At 40.2% G+C, this 27,136-nt stretch overlaps 1 protein-coding gene across 6 annotated transcripts in view; it reads right to left on the bottom strand.

The window, feature by feature from the left end:
* The window catches only part of LOC130514652 (nucleosome-remodeling factor subunit BPTF-like), a 28,874-nt gene extending 2,042 nt beyond the window's left edge, over positions 1–26,832 (bottom strand). For 2 of the 6 annotated variants that reach the window (XM_057014349.1, XM_057014352.1), the window contains exons 1-28: positions 26,117–26,832; positions 24,389–25,211; positions 23,386–23,606; positions 22,753–22,932; positions 22,149–22,319; positions 19,567–19,746; positions 19,102–19,184; positions 18,171–18,523; positions 17,628–17,759; positions 17,369–17,498; positions 17,155–17,290; positions 16,777–17,064; positions 14,104–15,472; positions 9,727–9,851; positions 9,389–9,517; positions 9,162–9,312; positions 8,957–9,080; positions 8,600–8,855; positions 8,231–8,364; positions 7,959–8,067; positions 7,639–7,871; positions 5,282–6,245; positions 3,305–4,587; positions 2,995–3,077; positions 2,651–2,876; positions 1,285–1,739; positions 754–930; positions 181–373 (exon numbers count right to left, since the gene is read on the bottom strand). In XM_057014349.1, the coding sequence (XP_056870329.1) occupies positions 181–373; positions 754–930; positions 1,285–1,739; positions 2,651–2,876; positions 2,995–3,077; positions 3,305–4,587; positions 5,282–6,245; positions 7,639–7,871; positions 7,959–8,067; positions 8,231–8,364; positions 8,600–8,855; positions 8,957–9,080; positions 9,162–9,312; positions 9,389–9,517; positions 9,727–9,851; positions 14,104–15,472; positions 16,777–17,064; positions 17,155–17,290; positions 17,369–17,498; positions 17,628–17,759; positions 18,171–18,523; positions 19,102–19,184; positions 19,567–19,746; positions 22,149–22,319; positions 22,753–22,932; positions 23,386–23,606; positions 24,389–25,211; positions 26,117–26,615 (9,207 nt within the window). In that variant the 5' untranslated portion in view covers positions 26,616–26,832. Of the gene's footprint in view, positions 1–180; positions 374–753; positions 931–1,284; positions 1,740–2,650; positions 2,877–2,994; positions 3,078–3,304; positions 4,588–5,281; positions 6,246–7,638; positions 7,872–7,958; positions 8,068–8,230; positions 8,365–8,599; positions 8,856–8,956; positions 9,081–9,161; positions 9,313–9,388; positions 9,518–9,726; positions 9,852–14,103; positions 15,473–16,776; positions 17,065–17,154; positions 17,291–17,368; positions 17,499–17,627; positions 17,760–18,170; positions 18,524–19,101; positions 19,185–19,566; positions 19,747–22,148; positions 22,320–22,736; positions 22,933–23,385; positions 23,607–24,388; positions 25,212–26,103 lie in introns of those variants that run through there. The other 4 variants (XM_057014351.1, XM_057014350.1, XM_057014354.1 and 1 more) reach the window with 4 other exon arrangements.
* Between the last annotated feature and the right edge of the window lie 304 nt (positions 26,833–27,136).

Genomic DNA, 27,136 nt, shown 5'->3' with positions numbered 1-27,136 from the left:
TAAGCAGTTAACCTAATGAGCTATATGAATAGCTGTTAAGATGTCCTTTGTACAACAATAAAGCAGACACACATAATAACTTATACATATAATAACTGAAATGATCCAATAAACCATTAATAGCCAAATTGAAGTAAACAAGAAACGTATTATGAAAATATTTATAATAGTATAACATACTTGTAATGAGCGTAATATTCTTTTCAATCCATCATAGTCTTTTTCTGTAAGTGGTGTGAGAACTGTCATGGCATCTTCTGTTGACTGACATTGCGGACAGACATAAACATCAATGTGATTGGCCTCGCTCTGTAAGATGCCAACACAACGCCCGTGGTACCAGTTCTGGCAGCGGTCACAACCAATATAAAACCTGTGGATGATGACAGGACAAAAACAAGCATTGTAAAGTTTCTGCTGATAACAATGTTATATACAGACAAACCAAATAATATGAAGTGTAAGGAAATAACTATTAATCAATGCAAAAAACTATAGGACTGATTCAGGCATTGTTAGAAACATATTTGTATACACTCATGGCGTCATAGCTTAATTTGGACTATCTGAACTTCTTTCAAACATGAATAAAGGGTACATCACGCATCTGAAATATTTGTACCACAAAATCATGGTTGGACCAAGCACTGATAACTCTCTTCTGGTAATGGTTAAAAATAATTTTCATCTCAACGTAATTTGAACAGTTTAAACAAAAAACATTAACAGATATTTATTTAAAAATAATCATACTGTGATTCATCATAAGGTGTCCGGCAAATGCAGTATAGTTCTTCAGCACTCGTTCCCTCTTGGCCTCGTTTACAGTCATTACACACAAATGCTTCTAACTTTTGAGCCTCTTTCTCTGTGATGCCAACACATGCACCATGGAACCAGTTGGAACACAGGTCACACCCTATGTAAAACCTGAGGGAAACACAAATAAAATGTCTATTATATCTCGGGTACAGTCAAATAATTTTATTCTCCAATTTTTCCATGTTCAATATTTTTCAATGAATTAAATGTGGTTGTGGATTTAACACTTTGGTATACAGAGGCAAAAACAGTAGGAGAACCTTTAGGAATTTCATTGCTTCCTGCATAAATTTGACAGGGAAACTTCTGCTCATTTATGTCATTATTGAGAACAATCAAAAATAGTGCGCCTCATAATGTGTGTAAAAAGTAGCTGACCACTTCAGTAATAAGTGACATTTTTGAACAAAAATAACAGGATTACACAAGGCGAGATGGTTAAAGCTTTGCTACAGTACTTACTTGGACTCATCATAGGGCGTTTTACAAATACAGTACAACTTGTTATCCTTCTTGTGATCCTTCTCAGTTGATGACAGCTTCTTTTTCTTTTTCTTGTGTTTTGATGCACTAGATTCTCTGTCCTTATCTCTGTTTCGATGTCTATCCCGCTCTTTCTCCCTCTCTCGCTCACTGTCTCGATATCTATCTCTTTCCTTATCCCTCTCCCACTTCCTGTCTTTGTGATGATGCCTTTCTCTGGTTTTGTTTTTGTCCCGCTCCTCATCTCTCTTAGGTTTGTGAGTTAAGCAGGTTGAGGGTCTGATGTGTAAACTGTGAGAGGAATGCGTAAAGTACGAAGAATGTGAGGAGAGAGAGGCAGTAGTTTTAACTGTCGCTGCAGCAGCTTGAGTAATGGCAGCTCTTGCTTTTTCCTTTTCTTTTTGGAGCCTGGCTATATCACGCCTTAGCTCCTCCTGAGAAGAAAGAACATGTAAATAACATTTAAAACAATACTGACATGAATCCCCAATTAAAAAGCTAGAAGAGAATCAGCTGTGAAATACACTTTAAAATACCAAAATAGAAAAAAAAAAAGAAATTAAGTGGCAGGAGGTTCATTACAAAACGTGCATCCCAGAGTGGGAAGTTTCTGAAGTAATTGTATCAAGAAATTCAGTTGGAAAGTTTGCAGTAGAAGATACAATAGTGCCACATTTCAATCTGGATTGTAAAAGCAATTTTTGATAGTCATGCTTTTCCAACTTTTGGACAACATTGCTTTGGAATTTAGAATTCAATGATTTTGAAGAGACATCATAAGACAGGCCAGGCTTCTACAGCCAAATCTTTATATCTATATCCAAACTTGTTTAGCGAAACCACACAATGCAATTGTATTATATAGGCCAGCACTGGAAAGACAACTATTTCCCTGTGCCTGAGTGCCGTCAAGATGGGCTAAGCTGAAGTGACTGCTTGTGGTTTGATTTAACAGAGACATCTTCATGTAAACCACATACTATGGTTAATGAATAAACAAAGCTTTTCAAAAAAAATACTCTGGTAAGCACACAATTTTCAGCATTTGATCTCTTCAGTTCATTAACCATTTCAGTGTCAATAAAAGCACATATGTATCAAGAGGAGCAACCATAAGCAAGGCTAAATGGACTAAACTTAAACCTATAGCTGACCTCAAATTCAACACGAGGATTACATTTGAACACTGACATTTCTTGATATATTTGCATGCGCTGTTAAGTAAATATTTCATTTCAGTATAAATCATTGTATTATATTTAATCCAGTATCCTTGCTTATATTCTAATCTATTCTATTCTAATTTCTCCCAACCATCATGAGAAACACAGTCAAATGTGTTGACCTGTACTTGAAGCTGCAGCTCCTTGTCCAGTAAAGCCCTCTTCTTCAGAATCTCAGCCTTCAGATGTTCCTTATGCTTATAAAGCAGTGCGGTCAGCTTAGTGGCATTCTGCTTGGAGCGCTTTTGTTCCACCACTTCCTCTTTTTTACGCTTTTTGGCCGCCTGTTTCTCGTCCTTCTCGATTTTGTCGAGGATGAACTTCATCACCTGGTTGCACACAATCATTCTGAAGATGGAGGAGAGCAGTTTGTGAGTTTAAAGGAAGAGAGTAAAAGTAAATGAATTTAAGTCATGGAAAACAACAAAAATATATGGAAAAAAATAAGCCAAGTATAAAGAAAAACCTCTGATTCTCTTCTCGCTCAGTTGCAGCAAGGCTCTTCTTCTGTTTCAGCTGTTCAGATGACATATTCTGCTTAGCTGCCACCTGAAGAAGCAGCAAGAAGCAAAGAATGTGTAAGTTATATTTTATCCAGAAATGATTGATGCCTGTGTAACATACTAACAGTGTTGCTGAGAGAATTGTACAATTGGCCTTGCTTCACTGGCTTTTTTTAGTCATTTTAAGATGCCATATAATAGCCTATATGCTATGAAATTGCCATGCACTGCCCTGAACTGAAGTGTCTGAATTTTGTCTTGTGTAGTAAAAACCTGTTTGTGGACGTCATCTCCGGAGGCAGGAATCACATTCTGTTCTTTCTGTTCTCTTTTAGCCTCGTTGTGTTTCTTCTTCTTTGGTTTTTGTTGTGGATGTGGTGATTGTTGTTGTTGCTGCTGCTGCTGCTGCTGCTGCTGGATCCTCTGAAGCTGCTCCTGCACACTTGGTGATGTCTGTATGGTCACCATATTTTGGATTTGATGGGACTGAATTTGACCACCAGTCTGCTGGATCTGAATGGGCAACTGTAATTTGATCTGCTGGGCAACCGTGCCACCCTGCTGCTGGGCTTGGATCTGTGCTTGAATCTGAGCGGCAACATGTGGTGGAAGAGCTGACACCAACTGGACTGGTTGCTGAAGGCCAGACACAGTGATGAGCTGATGTCTCACTGGAGACTTGATCTGAAGCTGTGGTTGCGCTTGAACTTGGTTTTGAGTCTGAGGCTGGAACTGCACTTGAAGTTTGGTTTGGACCTGGGGTTGATGAAGCTGTTGCTGGACCAGCTGTGGTGACTGTGTTTGAAACTGGGGTTGAGCTTGAACAGGTGACTGAGTAAGGACCTGGGCTTGCTGTGGGACATGGGCTTGTGCCTGAATTTGGCTCTGATGGTGGAACTGGACCTGAACCTGGGGATGAAGCTGGGTCTGGATTTGGGGTTGTAGAAGATTTGCAGCCTTAGACTGAACCTGGGTTTGAGATTGGACTGGTTGCAGGCTCTGAGTCTGTGTTTGAAATAGAGGTTGAAGCTGTGGAAGGTATTGAGGTTGTACTCTGGGTTGAAGCTGGGCTTGGGAAGAGGATTGATTTGTGGACTGAAACTGTACCTGAGCCTGATTTTGAGCAAACTGTTGTATTTGGGTTGATGATGTCTTTTGGGATTGCGGCTGAAGAGAAGCTTGGACCTGGGGATGATTCGGAGCTTGTGCCTGAATTTGGGACATCTGCTGGGCATGGCAGGGCTGGACTTGAATTTGTGCACAGATTTGGGGTTGAAGCTGAGCCTGTGTTGGTTTTACAGTGCTGAGTGGCAACCCTGTCACATTAACCTGCACTGAGGATGGAATGTGAGTCACCTGTGTGGATACCACAGTTGCATGGTGGAAAGAAGTAGCTGGATGTGTAGAGATTAATGCTGGGGTAGATGCTGGCATAATGGCCTGGTCCTTGGAATAAATGGGAGATGCCGCTACCTGAGCAAGCTGAACAGGACTTTGAGGTTGAGATGAGACAGGAGTCCAGACCTGTGAGAGAGCTGCCTTCTGTTCTACCAGAGCTAGGGGGAAGAAAAACATATCAAGGATCATTTTCTCTAAGCAGCTGCAAATTAGTTTGAACTATCACTTTATGTCTTTTTTTCTCCTGAAGTGGAAAAATGATCACCACACCCTTAAAATTAGGTCTGAGATCTGTGAATCTGATGATGATGATAATAATGAGCAGGAGGGGGAAGAGCCAGTGATGGTGGTGGGAGAAAGGGGAAGGAGGAAGCTGGGTGGTGCCAATTAGAACAAGAAGAAGAGGAAGGAAGGAGGAAATAAAAATAAAAATGAAGAACAGAATTTATGCTAGGACAGAATATTCTTGAACTCCCCCCTTGAGAATTTTCCTTTGGCAAACTTGGCACCTTTCAACTTCTTTTTTTACTTTCTGTTGAATTAGCCCCCCACCCCCATGTTTTTGTCTTCTTAAAAGGTACAGTGGACGCGAAGCAGACATAATATATTACTTCTTCCCGCTTTATAACATGGCAACAAGCAGCTGTGCTGAATAGATGTTTACATTTACATTCCACAGCAAACAATTTGATTTTATATACTTTTTACCATATAAAAATTTATAGTAGTCATATACTAAAGCAAAATCTATTTAATACAATCTGATGTAAAAACAGACAAGCTATGTATCAACAGTTCAAAAAAATATAGCTCTCATTGGAAATTGTAAATGAGTAGAACATGATTCTTTACCTGGCACTGAAGGTGTTGTAGAAGTGGCTGTAACTGGTGTGACAACAGCACCAGCCACAGTAGAATGATGAACTGGTGCAGCAACTTGGATCTGGTTGAGAACTCCAATTTGGGATGACACATCAATGTGTGTAGACACAACTGCTACGACAGGAGCTGAGATGGGAGCAAGAGCACCAGTAGGGACTTGAACAGGCACGGGGAGGGAGGCAGAAAGAGGATTTGGGACTGAATAGATAGAAGGAGTTGGGGCTGAAGCCGGATCAATCGCAGAAACATGTGTTATAGTAGGGGTTGGGGTATTAACATTTATCTGGGCAGGGACTGAGACAGAGTTAACAGCATGTGTTGAAGCAGTTTGTGTTGGAATGGATTGCAACACTGAACCACTAGGTAGGGTTTGTGTTGTTACCACATCCGGGATAAGAGATGATACTTGGTTTTGCTCTGTAGTTTGAACTTGGGGGTGTGCAGGTGTGACTACATGTTGGGATGGTGCAGGACGGGTGCAGGGTAAAGACTGTGTCAAAGCCTCTGTTGGCAAAGCAGGCACAGGAGTGGAAAGCCGAGTTTGCACAGGGACCGAGGCTGGGATAGAGGCCAATGGGGACTTCAGTGTTTGAACTAGGTCTGGGACACATGTTGGAGTGGGTATTGGAGCAGCCATCTGAGTTTGGGCAAGGACTGAGGGAGTTGTTTGAACTTGGGTTTGACCTTGGCTTGGAGTGGTCTGACAAATAGTAGGCTTTACAGATGTGGTGTTAGCCAGTGTTGAATTTGTGGTTGATGAGGAGGGAGGCATGGGAGTGAAGAGAAAGCGTTGAACCTGGCCATTGGGCATGGCTGCTTGCATCAGCTGCTGACCGGGACTGGGGATGACTGTTACACCCTGTGGGATGATCTGCAATTGCCCCTGGATCTGGTCCTGACCCTGGATCACCACAGTTAGACCTGGGTTTCCAGCCTGTAGATTCATCGAAATAAATTAGTCTTTTCTTGGTGTTCAAATGACAGGATAAAAACAAATTCCATTGTGATTATAGTGTACAATTTTATGTTTATATGGATTTTTTTGGGAAAAAAAAAAAAAAAAAAAAAAAACTGCCATAAACATTAGTCGTGGAATACTGGTGCATGTCATCTTAAATTAGAATATTTAGACCAACATGGTTTATTTCACCATACAATCTTATATAGATTCATTACATAGACTAGCATATTTCCAGTGTTTTTTTCTTTAGACTTTGATGATAATGGCTTAAGGCTAATTAAACAAAATACAGAAATTACTTTATTTACAAAAAAACCCACAGCAAAAATGCAAAATTATGCAGAATTCCAGTGCTCAATACCCTATCAGCCCCCCCCCCAGTGTAAATTAATTACAACAGTAATTGGAGGCATAACAGTATCAGCAATATTGTGATAGTAAATTCCTCTGTATTATAGCAGGTATGCAACATAAAAAAAGGTAGGGCTCCAGGCCAAAAACAAACAAAAAAAAAAAATCACAGCTGCTGGGGAGTGTGAGAATAACATAAAAAAACTACAAAATCCATAATCGTTTGGGCTTGCCCATGATGTTTTGCACTCCTCACTGCACATCTTATGCTGTAAAAATTACAGAGACCAAAGACAGCAGTGAGAAGATGTATGACAACATGGAGACAGGTGAGGACGCTGAAATCTCCGTTGCTCCTACAACGTTGTAATCGGACCTGTGGAAACATTTCAATCTCCACACATCTCCATATCAAAGAATGACAAAGAAGAAAAGGTATTGAAGAAACACAGGACAATGTGCCAACACTATCAGGCTGCCATGAGAAATTCAGATAAAATTTATTTATTTTATACATTAAAACAGAACTGTGGATTTTCCTGATTCATACTGACCTCAAACTTTGTTCTGCATTTAAAATATAGTTTCCACCCTGAGGCGCATTCCTTTTGTTACCGTACTTGAAAGCTTGAAAGACACTGGAAGCATCTGTTTATGTTGTTCTTTATTTAATCCAGTTTTTTGCCTTATAAATATTTAAATAATGGTTTAAGAATTAACTGTGGAGCTTTGTACATTATCATCATAAAACATGGCATGGAGTGTGGCACAGCCAAGGCATTTAAAAGGAAATTTATGGTGTTTTTGCATGGAAAACTTTGTTCTCCCAGAATTAAACACATTTGCCCTGACTTTTTTGTCAGTGTGTAAAACACCTCTCCTTAGAAAGACACAATTATGTAATTACCCCTGTCCAAATATTCCTGTATTTTACTGTACATGTGCTGTGGAATATATTGGGTGTATTAAGTAATTATTATTCATATTTGGTAAGAAAGAAGGAATATAGCCTCACCTGAGGTCCCTGTGTTAACTGCATGAGCTGGCCCATAGTTAGTTTCACTTGACCCTGCTGTGGTCTAGTGGGCTGCGAGGATGCTACAGGTGATTGTCCTGGAGATATGGTGTTGGACTGAGATGATGGTGCAGCAACTGCTCTATGTGCTGCACTTGCCTGCACTGATGCAGAAGCAGGTGTAGATCCAGACTTGCTGTTCCCAATTGGGCTTAAAGCCTGCTGAGATTGTCCTGCAAAGAGATCATTTTTTTTCTCTCTTACCATGAAGAGCAAAAATAAGCACTTCATTTCTCAAAATGACCAGCTGGACAGCAGACCTTGAGACACTGAAGCTGTCCTGACTCCTGCTGTGCTCAGAGAGGAAGTTGAAGCAAGTGTCTGGCTCATCATCATGGTAGATTGCATTTGCCCTCCTGCACCAATGGTCTGGAAAACAGATGCACTCTGTAAAAATCAAGGTCTAATTATGAGAATTATTAACAAGCCTGCCATTTCTGTTAACCTTGACCCAGATGCTAAACTAGCATACACAACGATTTTCCAACAATTTACATTTAATTTGACAGAGCAGAAATTAACACCAAAAAACCTTTTGTTGGGTGTTTGAGGCAGAGGTGGCTCTGATGTTTAAGTTGCCGGTTGTGGGGTGTAGCGTACTGTATGTTCTCAGGTTAGCTGGAGGCCCAGAAGGGAATATACCCAGCACCTTTGGCTGGATTGGATCTATAAAAAAAATAAAAAAATAAAATAAATTCAGAAAGCAAGCATACATACATCTGTATTCAGGTGCATTTAAGAAATACTTCACAAAACGTTTTAATAATTTTTGGTGGATTTCCTGGGTGTGCAAAGGCAAAAATAGAAAAAGCGCGTTGCTCTCCACATACAGGTATATGTACTTCACTGTGGGTACAGTATACAGTGCATGTAGACAAAGTCAAAATTCTGCAATCCTTACCTGGCTTACCAGAAGTGTTGCTCTGACCCTGCTTCACCCAGGAGGCAAATGACTGCTGAAAATTTTTGTCTGGTTGAAAGGACACTTGAGAGCCCAATTTGGAAGCCAGGACCATTTTCGTTCCAGTTGTAACCTGACCCATTCTCAAGCCCGTAGACACAGGGGAAATAGGACCACCAACTGAGGTGGCAGTGGTCGTTATTGTTGTTGTGGGAGGGGTAGAAGCTCCACTTGGTCTGTGTTGCTCCAGCCGTTTCTAAAATAGAAATATTCAATGAAGCTGCGAAGCTGGTTAACCTCCCTATATGATGCTGGCCAAGTGAACCCCCATTTAAGAATCGAAGCCAATATTACAACCTGCTGGGCTGCCAGCCTGGCCTGCCTCAATTGATTCTCCAAATGGGCTTTTACATCCTCTGCTGTCTTCAGGCTACTGACAGACTTCAAGGGATCAAGGCCCTGGGACTTCTCCCTCTCCAACCTGTAATTTCAGAAAGTATGTCTTAAAGAGCCATTCCCGCTATAAAGGTATTTAGCATGAAGCCTGCAATTAGTTTCTTACCTTTCAGCAAAGCCCCTGATCTCCCAGAGCTCCAGTTCCTCTTCGGGCACCCAGGTTTCTACAGCAATGGGTCCAGTTAGCTTGGCAGGCTCCTTCTTCTTAGGCCTCAACGCACTTGATCGCAGGCCTTTTCTCTGTGGAGTCGGGGTTTCTAATCCCAAAATAGACAATCTATTTGTTATCCCTATAAGGTGTTTTTTTTCCTCTTAACAATTCATGGCTTTTACCTTTTGGGGCATCTCTATTCTCAAGGGGGCACGTAATCTTCCTGATACAGTATTCAGATCGGATGCCATAAGGACCCACTTCCCTACGCTTTATAATTTCTGTTGTTATGACATCAGTGTCAGTTGTTTCTGAAGAAATAAATATGTTTGGTTACTTAAAAACATTCAACATTTTTAGACAATATCTAAAGTTTGACAGCACACAGGAATGTCTAAATATGGTGAATTGAACCATCAGTTCCAGTACGTTGCAGAAAATGTTGTTGGCTAAATGTTTTATTATTAGTAGTATATAATTATTTACTATTTCCAATGCCAGTTGGAACCTGTTTCCTTACCTTTCCGAGTCATTGCAACCAGAGCCGAGGGTTTCACAGCCATGTCATCCCACCTCAGAGAGGCCCATAGCAACCTCAACATCAGACTGACACCTGCCAGTGACCTCACGGTCTGGAGACGGTACCTAGAAAGAAAAAACAATAAGGTATGGCAGGACGTATGATGAAAATGATAGATGACTGATAAGTTACAGTTAACACTTTTTGGTGAGTTTCCTTCAAACATAATACCGTATTTTCACGACTATAAGGCGCACCTAAAAGCCTAGAATTTTCTAAAAAATCTACGGTGCGCCTTTTAACCCGGAGCGCCTTTTGTATGGATTACGGTAATATTGGTTAATCGCGGCTACCGTAGTCAGTAGGCGTGGCCGAGGTAACAGCAGTAAATTCAGTCCCAAACCATTTCTGTCTGTAAAGACCCCAAAATGGCTCCTTGCAAGAGACGCGCTTTTGACGCAGAGTTCAAACTGAAGGCTATCAGTCACGCAGTTGAACATGGAAATAGAGCAGCGGCAAGAGAATTTAACGTGAACGAATCAATGGTGCGGAAGTGGAGGACACAACAAGACGACCTGCGCCAGGTAAAGAAGACTCAACGGAGCTTCCGAGGAAACAAAGCAAGAAGTGGATTAACAAAGGAACTCCAGCCGCTAAATATTGGTGTCAACGGGGCATTCAAAGCTAGACTGCGAACTGCGTGGGAGCGGTGGATGACGACGGCGAACGGCGAACACACGTTCACCAAGACGGGGAGACGGCGCCGAGCGTCATACATCACTATCTGCCAGTGGATCGTAAATGCCTGGGCATCGACCGTGGTCTGATTTCGGGAAGGCTGGGATTTCCACTGATCCACTGAAATGCCAGACAACACCAGCGACACCGACCCTGATGACGACTTTGACGAGACGGAGCCGGCCATGTTGGATGCCGTATTCGCACAACTGTTCAATTCGGACACCGAAGAAGAAGAATTCGAGGGATTCCTGGATGAGGAATGAACTGATAAAGTGATCATTACGTGTTTCTTTTGTGTGTTTACAACTTACAAGGCTGGTCATACTGTGAATATGGAAATTACCGTTTGAACAACGTTGTTATATTGCTATTGTTATATTGCTATTGCTATCGCTTTGCACTACTTCGAGAGTTCGAGTTACCGTATATTGTGTTTGCACTAACGTTTGATTTACCGCAACGGTACTACGTGATAAAAATGTTGCACTAAATCGAAGATTTATTAAACTCCACTATCCACTTGTGATAAAATTGTTGCACTGCCTGTTATAACTCGCTGTTATTAAACGAACTGTGTTATGCGAAAACACTACGTCACTCGAGGAAGAAAAATAATAAAACAGCTGTTTATTCGTTTTGGGAGTGAATAGAGTTGTGAGAACGACGGTTTGTATTCTATTAATAAAGTTTGACTGACTTATCTGGCTGTTTTATTGACATTCCTTTTAGCGCAGCTCGATCTAGTGAACGCGTCATGAAACCACAGGCACTACGCAGTTTCTATGCTATGCGCCTTATAACACGGTGCGCCCTGTGTATGAAAATATTTCTAAAATAGGCTGTTAATTGAAGGTGCGCCCTATAATATGGCGCGCCTTATGGTTGTGAAAATACGGTACTATTATTCTTGCATTTTTTCTTGACCGCTATTTCAGCTTGTGGGGAGGGTGCAGGAGCCTATCCCAGCTGTATAGGGGAAATGACAGGATACACCCCTAGATGAGTCTCCAGCTTACTGCAATACCTACCTGGGCATTTTGGGGTTTGGTACCTTGCTGAAGGGCAGCTTGGCAGTGCTCTGAAGGTGTGTTGGCACCCCTTCTACCAGCAGACCTTTCCAATTATTGTCTGCAAAGGGGCTTGAACTGAGAACCTGCAACCTCTCAGCCCAGGCCCCCGTAGGCTGAGCTACCACCGACCCTATATACACATCATCAGTTCTATTAATAAGTTCTACTTCATAATTTCTATAGTATTGTATACAGGGCAGTTGCTCGGATTTCTGGGCCCCCTGGATGAATATTAGCATCGACCCCTTTCCCCCTGGAATTGTCATTTGCTGCTGTATTACAACTGTGCATTTTTATGTAAAACACCCGATTTGTTTTCTCAGTACCATTATAGATAAATGCCAATAAGACAATTCTTATTCACATTTCTCTAAACCATATGCTAGAATACCACAACGGGCTACTTAAAACCACATTAGACCTCTGATCACAAATACATTTTCATACAGTCAAACACTACAGTCTTCAGCTGTTTCATGACTGTTTCAATCTACTTCACAATTCCCTTCACTATCTGCAGTAGGCTTGCTTTAGGGACATGGGCCTGGCTCTGTCAACAGAAACAAGGACTTAAATTGAGTTATAATAATAGCCTATAACTAAACTATGCAAGGGGTTAATTAATGTCTTAGTGATTGCCAGTGGTTCAGAAACTCACTAATAAACAAAAACAGCCAACCAGTGTCTATATTACTGAGGGGTGAGGGTCTGCTACTGGGTCAAACTCAGAATAAGCAGCCACTGCTGATTCTGGAGCAGCAGAGCATAAAGGTTTATTATTGCTTTTTGTAAAGATTAAATGTTAGGTTTCATTAAAAAACTGAAGACCTAACCTAGTCTTCGGATACACAAAAACTAAATGGGCTTCTCAGGATAGGAAGACAGCTTCAGTTTGCCATTGTATATGGAGGGCAGGCATTTCTGAGTAGCGTCAACCTCATCAGGCACATAATGTATATTTTAAACATCCCGAAAACAGCATAAACTATCCAAAATTCTAAATTGTCTTTTAACTTTGATAAAAACATTATGGTGTCTTATTTTATATTGCTGGCTATTCAAATGACCCTCAAGTAACAAAATTTTACAAAGCTTCATTTGAACACATCATGATGATGTAATTCTCCTTCACTTAATGCTCAAAATTACTAAATAGAACTTGACTGCATCATAATACATTTCAATGGGTAACAGTGATAATATGTGTAATACACAAAGTCCACTGTAGATAGCCTCATTCAGTGAGCTACACTTGGAATTATTGTTCTCCAATGAACTGGCAAAATGCCCAGAGTGTAGTCTACCTCGGCTTCCTGTAACCACTTACAATGAATGAACGAACATGCTAAGTAATCAAGTAAAGTTTCAGCCACCCTCTGTATTTTTATTCTCACAATTCTTAGAGAAAAATGTTTAATGTCCTGGGCACCTGCTCTGCTGCTCCCACTCAAGTCTTTTCTGGTATCCAGATTTGTGTTTTTTGGCAGCCATCATTTTGCTCTCCCACTCTCCTTGGTGGAGTTCACTCACTTCATATGAGGAAGAAAAAACTGTTGATCAGTCACCTTCCTAAGGGCCCAAGGGGGTTATAGAAATTATTCAAATTAAATAATGCATGAATTTTTGTCTTTGTTTTAGCTTGGATTCATTAGTTTGATTATATTAGTTTAGTATATGTATAACCATTTTGTCATGGAGGCTACGTGGCTCCTGGAAATTGCCATCACCTGTTGACAGCACCAATGATGTGTACACTGACTGGCCCCTTTAAATAAGTAGTTTCCTAGTGAAATCTCAGCCCCCTTTTTTCCCTTCAGAACTGCCTTAATTTTTTTCCTTTCTTCTTTTCTTAATTACGGGGAGGGTGCTGGAGTCTATCCCAACTGCACATGGGCAAAGCCAGGGTACACCCCTGAATGAGTCTCCAGCCCATCATGTGAGCATTTGGGAGTTCAGTTCCTTGCTCAAGGGTACCTTGGCAGTACTCTGAAGGTACCCAGACACACCCTCCCCCATGTGAATTGTAGCCTCGCTTTCCAGAGATGGCCTCGCGTCAAAATCCCAGTAGATCAGCAGTGTCTGAAATACTCACCCTAGTGCATCTGGCATCAACACCCATGCCACCCTCAAAATCACTGAAGTCTGATGCTCAGTTTGAAATTCAGCAAGTTATCTTGACAACATCTACCGGTACATGCCTAAATGCACTGAGTTAATGCGCTGTGATTGGCTGACTAGTTATTTGTGTTAATAAGCCAATTAACTTATTCTACTCATTGGCACAAGTGGTCAATGAGTGCATCTATAGCTAGTAGGGGGAAAGGGTTGTTTGATGCCGTGGAACTCTTGAGGGATGGAGCTATGTGGTGAAAGCTAATTCTTTATCACACAATCCCACATGTAATTCCTACAAAGTTCAATTAATCAAAGTTCAGTTATCCATGGACATCTGGAAGGAACTAAAATGAATAGTAGTAACAATAATATGAATACCAACAATAAGTATGATATTACCTACCTACCTTTATAAGCTTGATCATTCTTCTTGTTAAAATAATCAACTAACCTCCATGTGATCCCAAATGTAGGCCGAGGTGAAGGATAAGGCCAGATATCAAGGGCAGGCTTGGCACCATAACTGAAGATTGGCACCTCCCTGATGCTCCCTCTCCTCGCCAGCCTCTTCAGGTCATCATTTGGGAGAATGAAGATACTTTTCTTGCTGCTTTTCGTCACAAACTTCCGGTATGATGGCAAGGCAGTCCCAGAGCGTGTCTTTTTTGATTTGGAGAACTTCAGAAGGCTAACTCGATCTCTGGTAGAATATTCCTTGCTGATCATCATGGAGCTGTTTTTTGTCAAAACTGTCTTGGAATCAGTAACAGGAGCTTTGACCTTCTGAGGAACCACTGCACTAGAGCTAGACTGACTATTAGTGACATTACCATCTAAAGATCGATGGGGCTGCTCCTCGGCGGTCTTCAAATTGCAACTGCCAGTATTTGGGCAGAATAATTCACTGTTTGTAGCAGCATTATCGCTTTTCATTGATGCAAGTTTCTTGGTTGTGTGACTCTCCAATTTCAAGACTTTCATGGGTGGAGGATGGCAACTGTTTGAGGAGTCATTGTGTAGATTACCATTCATCAGAGCAGGTTCTTTATTATCACCACAAATCTGACTGATTGGGTCGGTGTATGAACCTGCAGCAGTGGTCCCTCCAATACACCCATTCATTTGTATTAAGCTGTTTGAGCTTTGTTCTATACTTTCTGGTCCACCCTCTTTTCCTATTTGCAGAATATCCTCATACCCACGCTTTTTAGCATTCATTCCAACTCCTATTTCTTTGTTTTCTATTGGATCTGATACACAATTGTATTTACTTCTGAGCTCAGTATTCATGAGCGGTCCTCCATTCACCTCCTTGCAGGCTTCCTCCATGATTTCCAAAGTCATTTTGTCCGTTTGTTTGGACATTGTAGAATTTGCTCTCACTTCCAAGTTATCTGCCTTCTCCATTTGCTCCTGCTCAAAGTCCAGCTTTTTTACTACAGGGTCCTTAACTTCAGCGCTCGCTGCCTCAGCTTGTTTTAAACATGGTGGCACATCAGTCTGTTGCGTGCCAGACCCCTCCAATTTAACAGTGGCCTTTGAAACAGCCGTTTTGGTTAGCAAGGCAGCTTGTCTCATTCGGTCAAGCCTCTGTTTCTCCTCCATTGTGAACTGTTTGACCCGGCGCTCCAACAACCCATCTAACTTGGATTGTTTCACCTTTTTCTTGTAAGCTGTTCGAAGCTGAAAACCCTCACTGACATTCACAACATCGTCATAGATCTCTGATGTTATTGTCTCCTCCTTCGTTTCTTCAGACATATTAAATACTTCATCCTTTGTCGTACATAGTAAGGACTTGTTTCCATTTTCAGTTTTATCTAGGAAAAGGAAAATATAGGACATTTTACCACCAGAGAAATACAATACAATTTCTACATTTCTACATCATTACAATTACAACATCTTAAGAAATGTAATTTATCTACACATTCAAATATAAGCATCTTCAAGGATTTAAAGCACTGTAGTGTAATAATGTTCATCAAATTTTGGAAGGTGTGTAGTAGCAGGAGAAGGTGCAAAGATATCTTGAGAACACTGCCAAGGTATCACTGAGTACGGCGCCGAACCCCTAAAATGCTAGCGACTCATCCTGGGGTGTACCCTGCAATTGTCCGTATGAAGCTGGACTCCAGCACCCTCAAGTTGAGAGTAGTATTATGTTTGAATATAAAAATAACAGTACTGTGTTTAAAAGGAAACCAAAGGTCACCAACAACTGCTAATAGCAACTAATCAGCAAGTTACTGTATTATTTACATCATGTGTCATACAAATTGGAACTACTCTGTGAGTTTAACATTATTACTCCCTCAATTTGGAGGGTTAAAGGGTGGAATAAACCATTAAACAATTGAAATTATGAACCATTTCCGAGCTCAGTCAAATCCTCTGATTTCCACAGAAACTAATCAAATAATTAAAACTTCAAATTGCTTGAGAAAAACCATGGTATCATTATATGTTACCAGAGTGGATCATGATCATAATCCATATTTACCAGATGTAATTAAAAACTGAATGCTGCTGAACATTGAAATGGAAGAACAGAATTTAGTTCATTGAGAATCTACACAGATTCATGTTTTTCATTAATGTATACCTACTTGTTTTAATGGATTTGCCATCTATTTCTAAACAGTGCAGTCAAAGTATATCTTTCTTAATTCTAAAGAATGTATTTTGCCCATACTGAGAGACTTACACTATACTGTTCATCCCATCTCTAAAAATATAACAGTGACAGTGATCAACCCAGTCCTATGAAGGCTACAAAACATCAGTGTTTTGTGTGCTACAAGTGAGAAAACTGCTTTCTCCAAGGTAACTGAGATCCCAGGTAAAAGCAGTTGCCTACCTGGTCGGACGGAAATAAACCAGTTAATCACTAGGGTTCACTTATTTTTACAGTTTCTATGTGTTATTTCAAACACATTATATTTGTCAGTAAATTTGACGTAGATGACAATCAGATCACATTTTATCACAAATTAATTAGGAAAAGCATGAAATTTGAAAAGATTCAAAAGGTTTTCTTGCCACCGTCGTCCATTGACGAATCACACATGAAAATTACAACAAATCAAAGCTTGGGGAAATACAAATTATAAATAGCATTTACCTTTCTCTGAACTGAAAGCAGAATCTTCTTTACATGGTACATTTTCCATTTTTTCATCTTCTTTCTTCATTTTTTCAGGTGTTTCCAGGGGTCCATCGAGATGATTTCCTTCTTCTTTCAAGGTTTGGGTTTTGCAGTCCTCCACTGATGATGTGCTCTGGGGTGTCTTGACAATGACCATTGGTTTGCCATCCTCCACTGCGTCTTGGGCGGGCTGTAGCTCGGCCTTCAATATTTTATGTTCATTTGTGCAAGTTTCTGCTGGATTTTCTTTACTCATTTTAGCTGCTAAAAATATGGTAAAAATGCCGAACATTAGCAAAGCATGACAGCAGCAGGAGGTGGCATTGATTCAATTTAAGAAAGTTGTAAATATACCCTCCAAGTCTTTGCGGTAGTTTACATTTGTGTTCCCCGGTAACTTAGGGACAAATCGGTGGACTCGTGTCTTACTGACCCACCACCAGCCACCATAGCCTGTCACCCGATACTCCTCACCCTTCTGCTTCCAAACCTTCATAGAGAACCACAAAAAGGGTTATTTTTCACATAATCTTTAGCTAATCATCATTCTTGTAGCGTTTGCATCTACCTGGTGCTTGATGGGGATGGTGTATTTGACCCAAGTAGCCTGTTGCAATGTCTCCTCATCCTCCAATTTCTTCTCTCGCTTTTTTACCTTTTCTTTTTCTTCCCGCTCAATAGCAGTCATTCGATGTAGCCTGAAGAAAGGAAGTACATAACAAGTGTGCCGGTATTAGTAAATGTGGCATACTGAATTGTACTGGTCATTGAATACTGGTCATTGATACTGTCCCACTTAATTAAAAGCCTCAAGCTTTTCTACTCACCTTGTGTGTCCAAGTGATTCCTTCCACACAGGCAGCATCACAACAGGTTTGATTGCACACTCCAGAATAGCCAGGGCCAAAGCAAACTCCCTAGCCTTGCTACACATCTGTACTGCCTTATTCCAGTTAGACCTAAATAATAAATAAAAAAAATACTCATTTTTATGCTTACAAATAAAACCATGCAAATTAGGCAAAAACTTACATCAATGTACTGTAATTTCAAATTCGCCAAAATATTTTAGAGTGATTAGAGTGCATTTAATTTTGATACATCAGAAGTTGTTAAATGGAAGAAAAAACACTGCACTCCCTCCAGATGTAGCATTTCCTAAAAATCCAATTAGTTTTTTAAAACATCATATTAACCTCATGGGTACCTTTGGAACCTACACAGGGACTGAACTTGGCAGCACTATAAAATTAATTTAATGCATGTACAATACAATGTAATCTATAAATTCAACAATCTCTACAAAACAATCATCATGACAAATGTACAAGTCACAACATGACTTTAAAAGCTTGATTTAATTTAATCACCTATGTGATGCCCAATTGGGATGCATGAATGGACCCGGAATATTGGTCTCCAGCTGGACAATGGTGAGGCGCAGAGTGGAGACAATGAGACTTCGTGATCCATATATTGAGCCGTTCCACTTGAACTCTGATGCTGTAGTCAGGCTGAACTTATGGGAGAGGTGGCGTCTCTTGTCATGGTCCTCGCGATGCTGATGCTTGTTCAGTGCCAGGACATTGGTACTATGCTGGTTTTGGTAGCCCCTATATTTACCCTCTTGGCCCAGTTTGAACATATTGTTGAAATTTACACTCGGGTCCCTTTTTTGGAATCCAAGACGTGACATTTCACAGTCATGGTACACAGGGGAAGACTGAAACATAAAGAAATACTTTTCTTTAACTTAGATGCATTTTTAGCAAGATTTTTTTTATAGAAGGGGGCCTTTAACTTCCTCATTTGCAGGCATTGCGAGGGAGTCTGGTCATTTTGAACAATAGGTCTGGTCATTTTGAACAATAAGAATAGGAATACAATGGACCTCAGTACCAGTTCTGGCATAGAGAAAACTCTAAATGTGTAATTATGAGCCTGATATGATCCCTGAGAGCAAAACAAGATCAGGAGGAGAAATATTGCTCAGAGGAGAGTTTAAACCAGGCATGAGTTGGTGCAACTGCCACAAAAGCATTAACATCCCTGACAAACTTCCTACTTTCCACACTGGTCCATCAGTCCTCAAATTATAAACTAATATGAAGCAGTACTGAGAAAAAAAATTAAACCTTTTGAAGAGTATTTTTTTCTGTTCTCTAAAGTGTCTTGTAAAACACTTTATATGCCTACTTAACATTTTAAATTGCAACTTTTAGACCAGATTATAAGTCTAACTTTGCAATATGCTCTTTTAGTATTAGTACTAGCAAGTGTTTGGGGTGTTGACCGTCATACCTCTGTGCTGCTTCTGGGTGTTAGGCTGTTAGATTCTCGTCCGTCTTGTCTCCTATCATTCAGGACCCTCTCACTGTAGCTCTCTGTCACCCAGAAAGCATATGATACCATAGGTCCATCCACAAACTCATCACCAAATTAATTCAGTATGAAATAATACAAAGAATAGGAAACATAAACCCAACACCTAATTTTTTTAAATCCGACATTGATGATATAACAAATAAGAAATCAAAATAAAGTCCCCATCTTGTGCAGAAGAATTCACAGCATTAAACTATTTAGGAGATGCGTCCTACCCCTCTTACAAAATGTTTCTGAAGATTTGGGATTTGACTCATAGGCTACTGGTAATATAGTTATGACAATGTATTTCAAAATATGTCTAATATAAAATAACTGGAACTGTTATATTTGAAAACAGAATTCTGCAAATCAAACAATTCTAACAGTGTGTATATTTACCTGTCCCATCAACACTGACAAATGAAGACTGAGATGAACGGTCAGCCAGCTCTGGATCCTCCGGTTTGAGTTGTCTGCTGCTACTTCCTGCCTCTGAGTTAGTAGCCGGTTGCTTATCCTCTGTTTGTAGTTGCCAGTCATCAGGTTGTTGTTCCTCACAATTATTCTCTGTTGTAACATCTGTAATATAAATAAATAGCTTCTTAGGACAGAGTAACAACATAGATAACAACTGGCATGACACATTTTGAGTAAGAAAATAAGTGAGTAAATGTAAATTTGACGATACTTCTGCCAAAGGTGAATGTCATAACATATTTGAAATTTGCATGAATTGAAATTCAAGCCACATGTCAACATAACCTGAAATCAAAACAAATTTTGGCATGAAGAACCCCAGATAAGTTGATGCCCATTTATTTGAATCTATATAACAACTGTTGAAGGTCACAAGTGTTTGACCACAGGTGTGAATAGAAAACAATTATCTGTAGTGCAAAGGGACAACTTTATTGATCCACCAGCCACTGACTGGGAAATTCAATCTATCCGTCAAGTGTCAACAAATCTGCCCCATTGCCAACATACTTGTCATAAAAACAAACCCAATTTTAGTGGAGCAAGTCTTAAAAGAGAAGGGGGTGTTTTTTTTGGCAAACCTCTTCTTTCCTTAGAGAAATGGTAATGGCTAGTTTGGGATGAAAGTATGGAATACATACAGGTGGCAAGGTCAGTATTGCCACCGTTATCAAACGAGGGTGTTTAGAACACACAGGAAAAATTCTACCAAAACCAGTGGAATAAATCAGCACAAGTGAGATGAAGCTCTAAATGGGTCAGTAATAAAGTGACAAAGTACAATGGAATGCCTTAAATGTTACGAATGTCATAATATTCAAGAGTCAATATTAAGGCTGTACAATATCAGGAAAACTTACAACGTGCGACAACATAGTTACATACTGCGACTGCAAAGACGTATTGTGCAAATTGTGCAACAAATGTTTAAACATTTTTCTGTTTTAGGTTTTCTTTGTTTACAGGTGAATAGTGAATAAACACTGAGCCAAAAAAAGGAAAGGATTTCATTCTAACATGCTAGTTTTATTGGGGTGATTGCATCTTACTTGAGCAACAAAGCTGACAAAGAAATAACATCAGTTTAGTGGCTTTTTGCTGCCACCAATTATAAGATGCAATAGTTTATTGCAATAAAATGAAGAAATTTACATTAAAAAAGTGCCAAATTAGAAATCAAAATTAAAACACAATAAAATAAAAGATCCAGTTGAAGTGTTGGGGACAAAAACTCATTTTGTTATAGGCCCACACTGTAGGAACAATCCCCCCGACACTGATCATTAATTAGCACAGAATCCACCCCCATTCAAAGGTTTATTTCAACCAGAGATGATCAATATCGTTATGCAGGTTTGTTAGATCCAGCAGACTGTTATTTCTTGTAAAGTTTCGTGAGATTTGTGGAATGGTGTTAGAGAACAAGTTTAAATTTTACTAACACACACAGAAATGAGCTGAGCAGACCTAACAGCCATGTCTTATCCAGCTATATTTATACCACTCTGCAGTTAGAAACATTAATGTGCCTGGATGGATAGAACCAGGAAACGTTAATATATATACGTGCAAATTTCTGTGAGATTATCTTGAACAATGTAGAAGAAACAACGCTTTTTCCATTTAATTTTTTTTTTTTTTTACTTTAACATGGGTGTTATTTTGATTGAACACATCAGCACATCCACTTGTTTTAAAGAACACTAATTAATTTAAGGTTTTGAGGTAGTAGAGGGTGATACCTACAAAACTATATATACCGGTATATATATATTTTTTAATTTATGGTTGTATGACTGTCTCGGGCAGAATTACAGTGATTTCCTCGGGAAAGTTTGAAAGTGTTTTCCTGAAAGTAAAGATGCAAAAACCGAAGGGAGCAGTAGAGATTTGCACTGAGCAAATAATTGGACTTCAAGGAATATTTTGCAGTTTCATTATCGCACATATTCATATCGCAATGACAATACATTTTTTGTGTAGCTCTAGCCCAGGCATGGGCAAACTAAGGCCCGGGGGCCACACGCGGCCCGTTAAACGTTTTAATCCGGCCCGCCAAACTTGAAAAATTAAATGAATAAACCTTGTTAATGTTAAATTTTCACTGCAATTCTGGTGTTTTCCCACTAGAAAAAAGACAGTCAGGAGGAGAGTGATGGTGATATCCTGAAGGATAACAGAACTTTCAGTGCTTTAAAATAGAAATGGTTATTTTTTTTTTAAAAGGCACATTTTATTCATTTGATTTTAAGTGTTTTAAGAATCATTCCAAAGTCAGATATTTTGTTGTAATGCTTCTCTTCTTTTTCATTTGAAATTAAAGCACATGTTTTCTCCATATCCCAAGATGTGTATTTTTTCTCCAATGAGGTGAGGTTACCAAAGCACTCCATCCATCCATCTGCTCCTGGTCCGGCCCCTTTGTCAAATGTTAGAACCCATTGTGGCCCACGAATCAAAATGTTTGCCCACCCCTGCTCTAGCCAATATCATCATTGCCTTACCTTCTCGTTCCTGGTTTACCAACAGTCGGCTCTCCGTACATTCCTCGGTCAAAGAGCAACATGGTTGTGTTTCCTTGCTTGGGTCATGGGACAGCATTTTGGGCTCAGCTTCCTTCGTAATAGAACTGGAAATAAGATCACATGGAGAACTCTCCTCTGCAGCACAAGGACCTGTAGGTGTAAACACACATAAACAGCATCATCTAAAAATACCCAAAACATACTCTATACAGCATGCAAAAAGCACAAGTTATATAAGACAGCATCTTACACATTGTGGTAAGTAAATAATGTGTACTTACTAAAGTTGCATTTACTAATTTCTAAAAACAAAATGTCCTAGTTTTAAAAGCAAGCCTCTAGAATAGTAAAATTCATTATCAAACCCAACATTTAACATTACAACAAGAGGATTACTTTAGCTCTGGGACTAATTTTGGGATTTCTTAAACATATATCACAAAACAAATACTTCAGACTAAGGCATTTAAAATTGGAGGTTTAAAATACAAGAAAATTGTTCTCAAATTCTAAAATGAAGTACACATACCCAAAATCATAGTTATTAAATAAATTCATTTTACATGCCATCATTTGCTCTTGCCTTGTGAACTAGCATCCTCGACTGGGTCTTTGTCAATAAGCGTTCTGTCACTTAATTGTGAAATGAGTCCATCAGCTGCAATTGTAACAGGGAGCACTTCTGCTTCCTGGTTGGCTTCCTCTGCTTGCCTCTTGGATTCTTGAGCCTCTCGCCTGACCTTCAACCTCTCAGTGATCACATCTGCAAAACAAAAGATAGAAAAATGAAAACAAGGCATTTGGTTTACGCATGGAAAGGGTCAAGATGATAAAAACTGAAGTCAGATTTTCAACAAACAAGGACATTTTTCAGATAAGATGACAGCAACTTCATAGAGTAGCACTTCTATTTCCAGTAGTGAACAATTCTTATGATGATAAATTTAGCATTTATCATAAATGTTAATTTTCAACTTTTTTCTTCTTAATATTTGCTTTCTGGTCCAAATTCAGGACAGTCAGAGTAGATGGTCACACTGGTCACCATAGCAACTATTTGAACATGATTAGAGAAGCAGTAAAAGAAAAGCTTGGATTAAATCAGCCAACAATCTTTTTGTTCACCTTCATAATGAAGATAGAAGCATTCAGTCACACCGAAGCTTCAAGTGCAGCTCTATTTATAAAGAATTACCAAAAAAATGAATAAAAGTACCATTGAAAGCAGTGAGGTATGCTTTGCTACTTCCGCGAGCTTTGTTGGTAAGGTCCTCTGTGATGGCCATGTGAGCATGGATTTCATCCAGCATCTCCCCCAGTGTGGCGCATAGGTCCATTTCCCAGTACTTCTTATCCAGGCATTCCATTAGTTCCTCTAGCTGAACCCTGGTGCTGAAGTACCAGATCCTAATATCATCATGCTCCCCATCCTCCTCCCTGTTGAGTCCAGATGGAGAAAGACTGTTTAAGACTACAACTAAACATATTCAAGAATCAGCAAAACACTTTTTATATTATTTGTATGATGTTGATGCAGGGGCTAAAACCATTTTGAACATTGTTTGCTCTAAAACAATAACAATAATGTGTAATTTGTGAATTGTAGTAACTAATCTGCATACACAGGTATCTCTGTAATGTACTTTGATGCAATCTATTCAACTGACATTAAAAACTATTGTTCAGTATTGAATCATAGATTGTTGAATTAAAGGCAAAGCCAAAGAACTCAAGTAGAATGTAGCAATGTGGCTTTTGGTCAAACCATCTCCTAGTACATGCAAGTCTAATGAAGCAAATGTAACCCATTCGATTAAAGAAAAAGTTTGAGGGGTAAACTATAGACCAAATTTAAAATGTTTCTTGTTTTTCAAATAACATTTCTTTTATCATTTTACATATAGGTTACATTGGATGATAGTAGAATAAGTATTTCTTAGTCAAAAATAAGCATTTATATCCACTTCATTAAAACATATAGAACAGGAAATTACGTGTGGTGTGAAAAAAAACATAAGCCTTCAGAAATTAGCTCCTTTCACCTTTGTATAGAGGCGATATCATCATTTTAGAAAAAAAAATCCCGTTGTCACACCAGGAGCTCACATACTGTATGTCACTTGAAGATCCAATGAGTTATGGTGGAACATAAACCTAAATAAGGTGAAGTTTAGAGTATTCAAAGTGTTTGTGACACTCACAGGAAGGTCCAAACTTACACAATTATTCTTCGGTTCAGGAACCAGTACTTCCTTTGGTGGCGGTCATACCCGATGGGTTCCTGGCGGATGTATGGCCTGTTCTTTTGGGCCTCTGTCACACAGTCTGTGACACCAGGCACCTTGTGTGCCACACAAATCTCACACTGCCATTCATCCTCTGGAACCTCTTCCAACGGTGGTTTCACACATTCCAGGTGGTATACTGCTGAGCAGGTTTCACAGCACAGCAAGTCACCCAGGCGGTGGCACACACGGCAGTGGTCATCATACTGCATACTGCCATCAGACATCAGCTCCTCACGCGCAATATTAGTGGTAAGAAACTGGTCCACCAAAAACTGCAGCACTTTTATCTTACTCCGAAGTGAAGTATAGGGATAGTCATCCTTGTCCATATATGGCAGAACATGATGGTACTCTTGATCACTCTCACAGTAAGCCCGCAGCACCTCCAGCCATGTCATGCCATCAATAAAGTACAGAGTGGAATTGATGCTATCTTTGAGGTCAGCAGGTCCAAAGGTAGTGTTAGAGGAATCTTCCTCACGCAGGACAGCCTTCAGAAGAGAAATGTGTGTCTCAGCTATTAATGTAGACTGCTCCTGGCCCACAAGTGCCGCACAGAAGTCCTCAAAGCAGAAAGGTGAGAGCCGCAGTACTGTGCTGAAGTTTCGGAGCACCTCATAGATAGAGGAGGAATTAAGCAGCTCCTCTTTAGGAATAAGCAGATCTTCAGAGGAGTCAGGAAGCACAAGAGGAGGAATATCTTTCTCCTCAAGAATGGGGGTGCGGGGTCTTGAGGCCCTGGCTTTTTTCTTTCCTGGAGGTGACAGACAAAGTCATTTTTAAAAAAAATACAAAGCCTATTACATGATATTAGGGCAGCTCTTCTGTAACTTATTTTGTAGAAATGCAATGATGTTCTGCTTGTTATGCAACCATTATTAATACTTTATAATCCATAGGAGGTTTTGGATGGCCAGAGCTACCGAGCCTCAAAACATGATATATTATGAACTAAACAACTTTAGAAAATGCATGATTATCCTAAACTTATGCACAATTTAACTGGTGCTCTCTTATTCAGGTAGATAAAAAGCAAGATTCAAGCATCCTTTTGGTAATACGGTGCAGCAGCGCGCAAATATTTAAATTTCTTTTGATTTTAGTTATAATGCATTCTGAAGCAAATTACATGATAGTTTATAAAATTATTAGAATGACATTTAGTGTGCAAACTAGACTGTTGAAAAATAGACGTTAATATTTTTGTTATAAATATGGTCTTGAGTGCATCCCATAGTAGAACTATGTCAGAGAGTACAAACTATCCGGCTTGGACTTTATGTTGACAGATGTCAACATGAGCTAATTGCCATTGCTAACGCTAGCCTGCTAGCAGCTAACCTGATAAATGAGATAATATTCCAAATGTCACGTCCCTCACAATGGTTGCTAAAATAAACGTTGGCTATTTGAACTGCGTTGTTGTGAGACGTGACAACACTAAAAGAGCTGCAACAAAGCGGATGATGGAGTTACCGATTCAATCCACCTGTGGTAGCACTCCTGACTGCGGCCTAGCTTCAAACACTATGCATTCTCCATTTTGAACAATAACCCCACAGGTCCTGGCAACTCTGAATAAAGCACATTCGAGAAGAATTCGTGGTTGTTTTAAGACCGGCAGGGTGAGGTAAGATTTCTATTACGGTGACTCTTTACCTGAAGCGCTGGCGTGTGTACTCTGACTCCGAAAGCTACTTTCCGTACAGAAGCTGCCATCATCCTCCTCGTCGTCGCCAAGTCCATCATCTTCCATGCACTCAGAATCCTCTTTCAGAACATCATCTTCATCGGACTGGGGGTCTTCCTCAACATATTCATCCTCCTCAGACCTCAAACTGACGGCATCGTCCTCGCTCTCGTGGTCATCGTAGACAATTGCATTTGACGCGGAGGCGCGCCTGCCTCCACGGTCTCCTCTGCCTCTTCTGGTCCCGCCACCTCTCCCTCGTCCCCTGCCCCGTTTTGACGCGGTGGAGGTCTTTCTCCTCTTTCTAGACGGCTTCGGACTTTCCCTTGTAGGACTCTCGATGTCCTCATCACCACTGTCTCTCAACCTGGGTTTCAAATTCCTTCTGGGTCGCAAACCCCGCGCCGAGGAAGGAGAAGGTTCCTCGGCTTGTAGCGGTTTGGGCGGCCTGCCCCTTTTCCCTCTCATGATAAGCGACAACTTTAATGTGTACACCCCGTTTTTGCGTTGGTTGAAAAAACACACCTGTGAGTGAAAGCAGCACCCTAGCGAGCCTATTAATGTTGAAATGATGCAATAAGACTGAGAAATCCTGCGAATCTTCAGGAGTGGAACCTCAGACTCTCAGCCCGGCGTCCTGTTTAGATTCGCCTAGCGCCGCCATTTTTCTTCTTCTCTGCCTCCGAACAAATACACTGCGCTCGTGGACCTGTCACGTGGTTACACTGTTCCCAGCGTGGTGGACGCGCTGAGCCGAAAGACTGTTGGCGTTTCCATCACTGCAACTATCAACCCAGAACACATAATGCTTCCATTTACACGACTTTAACTTCCGTGTCCAAATTTCTATTTAAGTGAGCATTCAGTTAGATGTTTTCAGCTCACGCACAGAAATGGCGGTGACACCTACGTCTTAGAAATCTGCACTGTATATGAGTGTTTGAAGGCACAAGACTGGCCAAAACAATGCAGATCGACTATATATAAAC

This window comes from Takifugu flavidus, chromosome 18 (genome assembly GCF_003711565.1).
Source record: "Takifugu flavidus isolate HTHZ2018 chromosome 18, ASM371156v2, whole genome shotgun sequence".
In the NCBI taxonomy this organism is placed as follows: Eukaryota; Metazoa; Chordata; class Actinopteri; order Tetraodontiformes; family Tetraodontidae; genus Takifugu; species Takifugu flavidus.
This window is presented reverse-complemented; position numbering and strand designations above follow the sequence as displayed.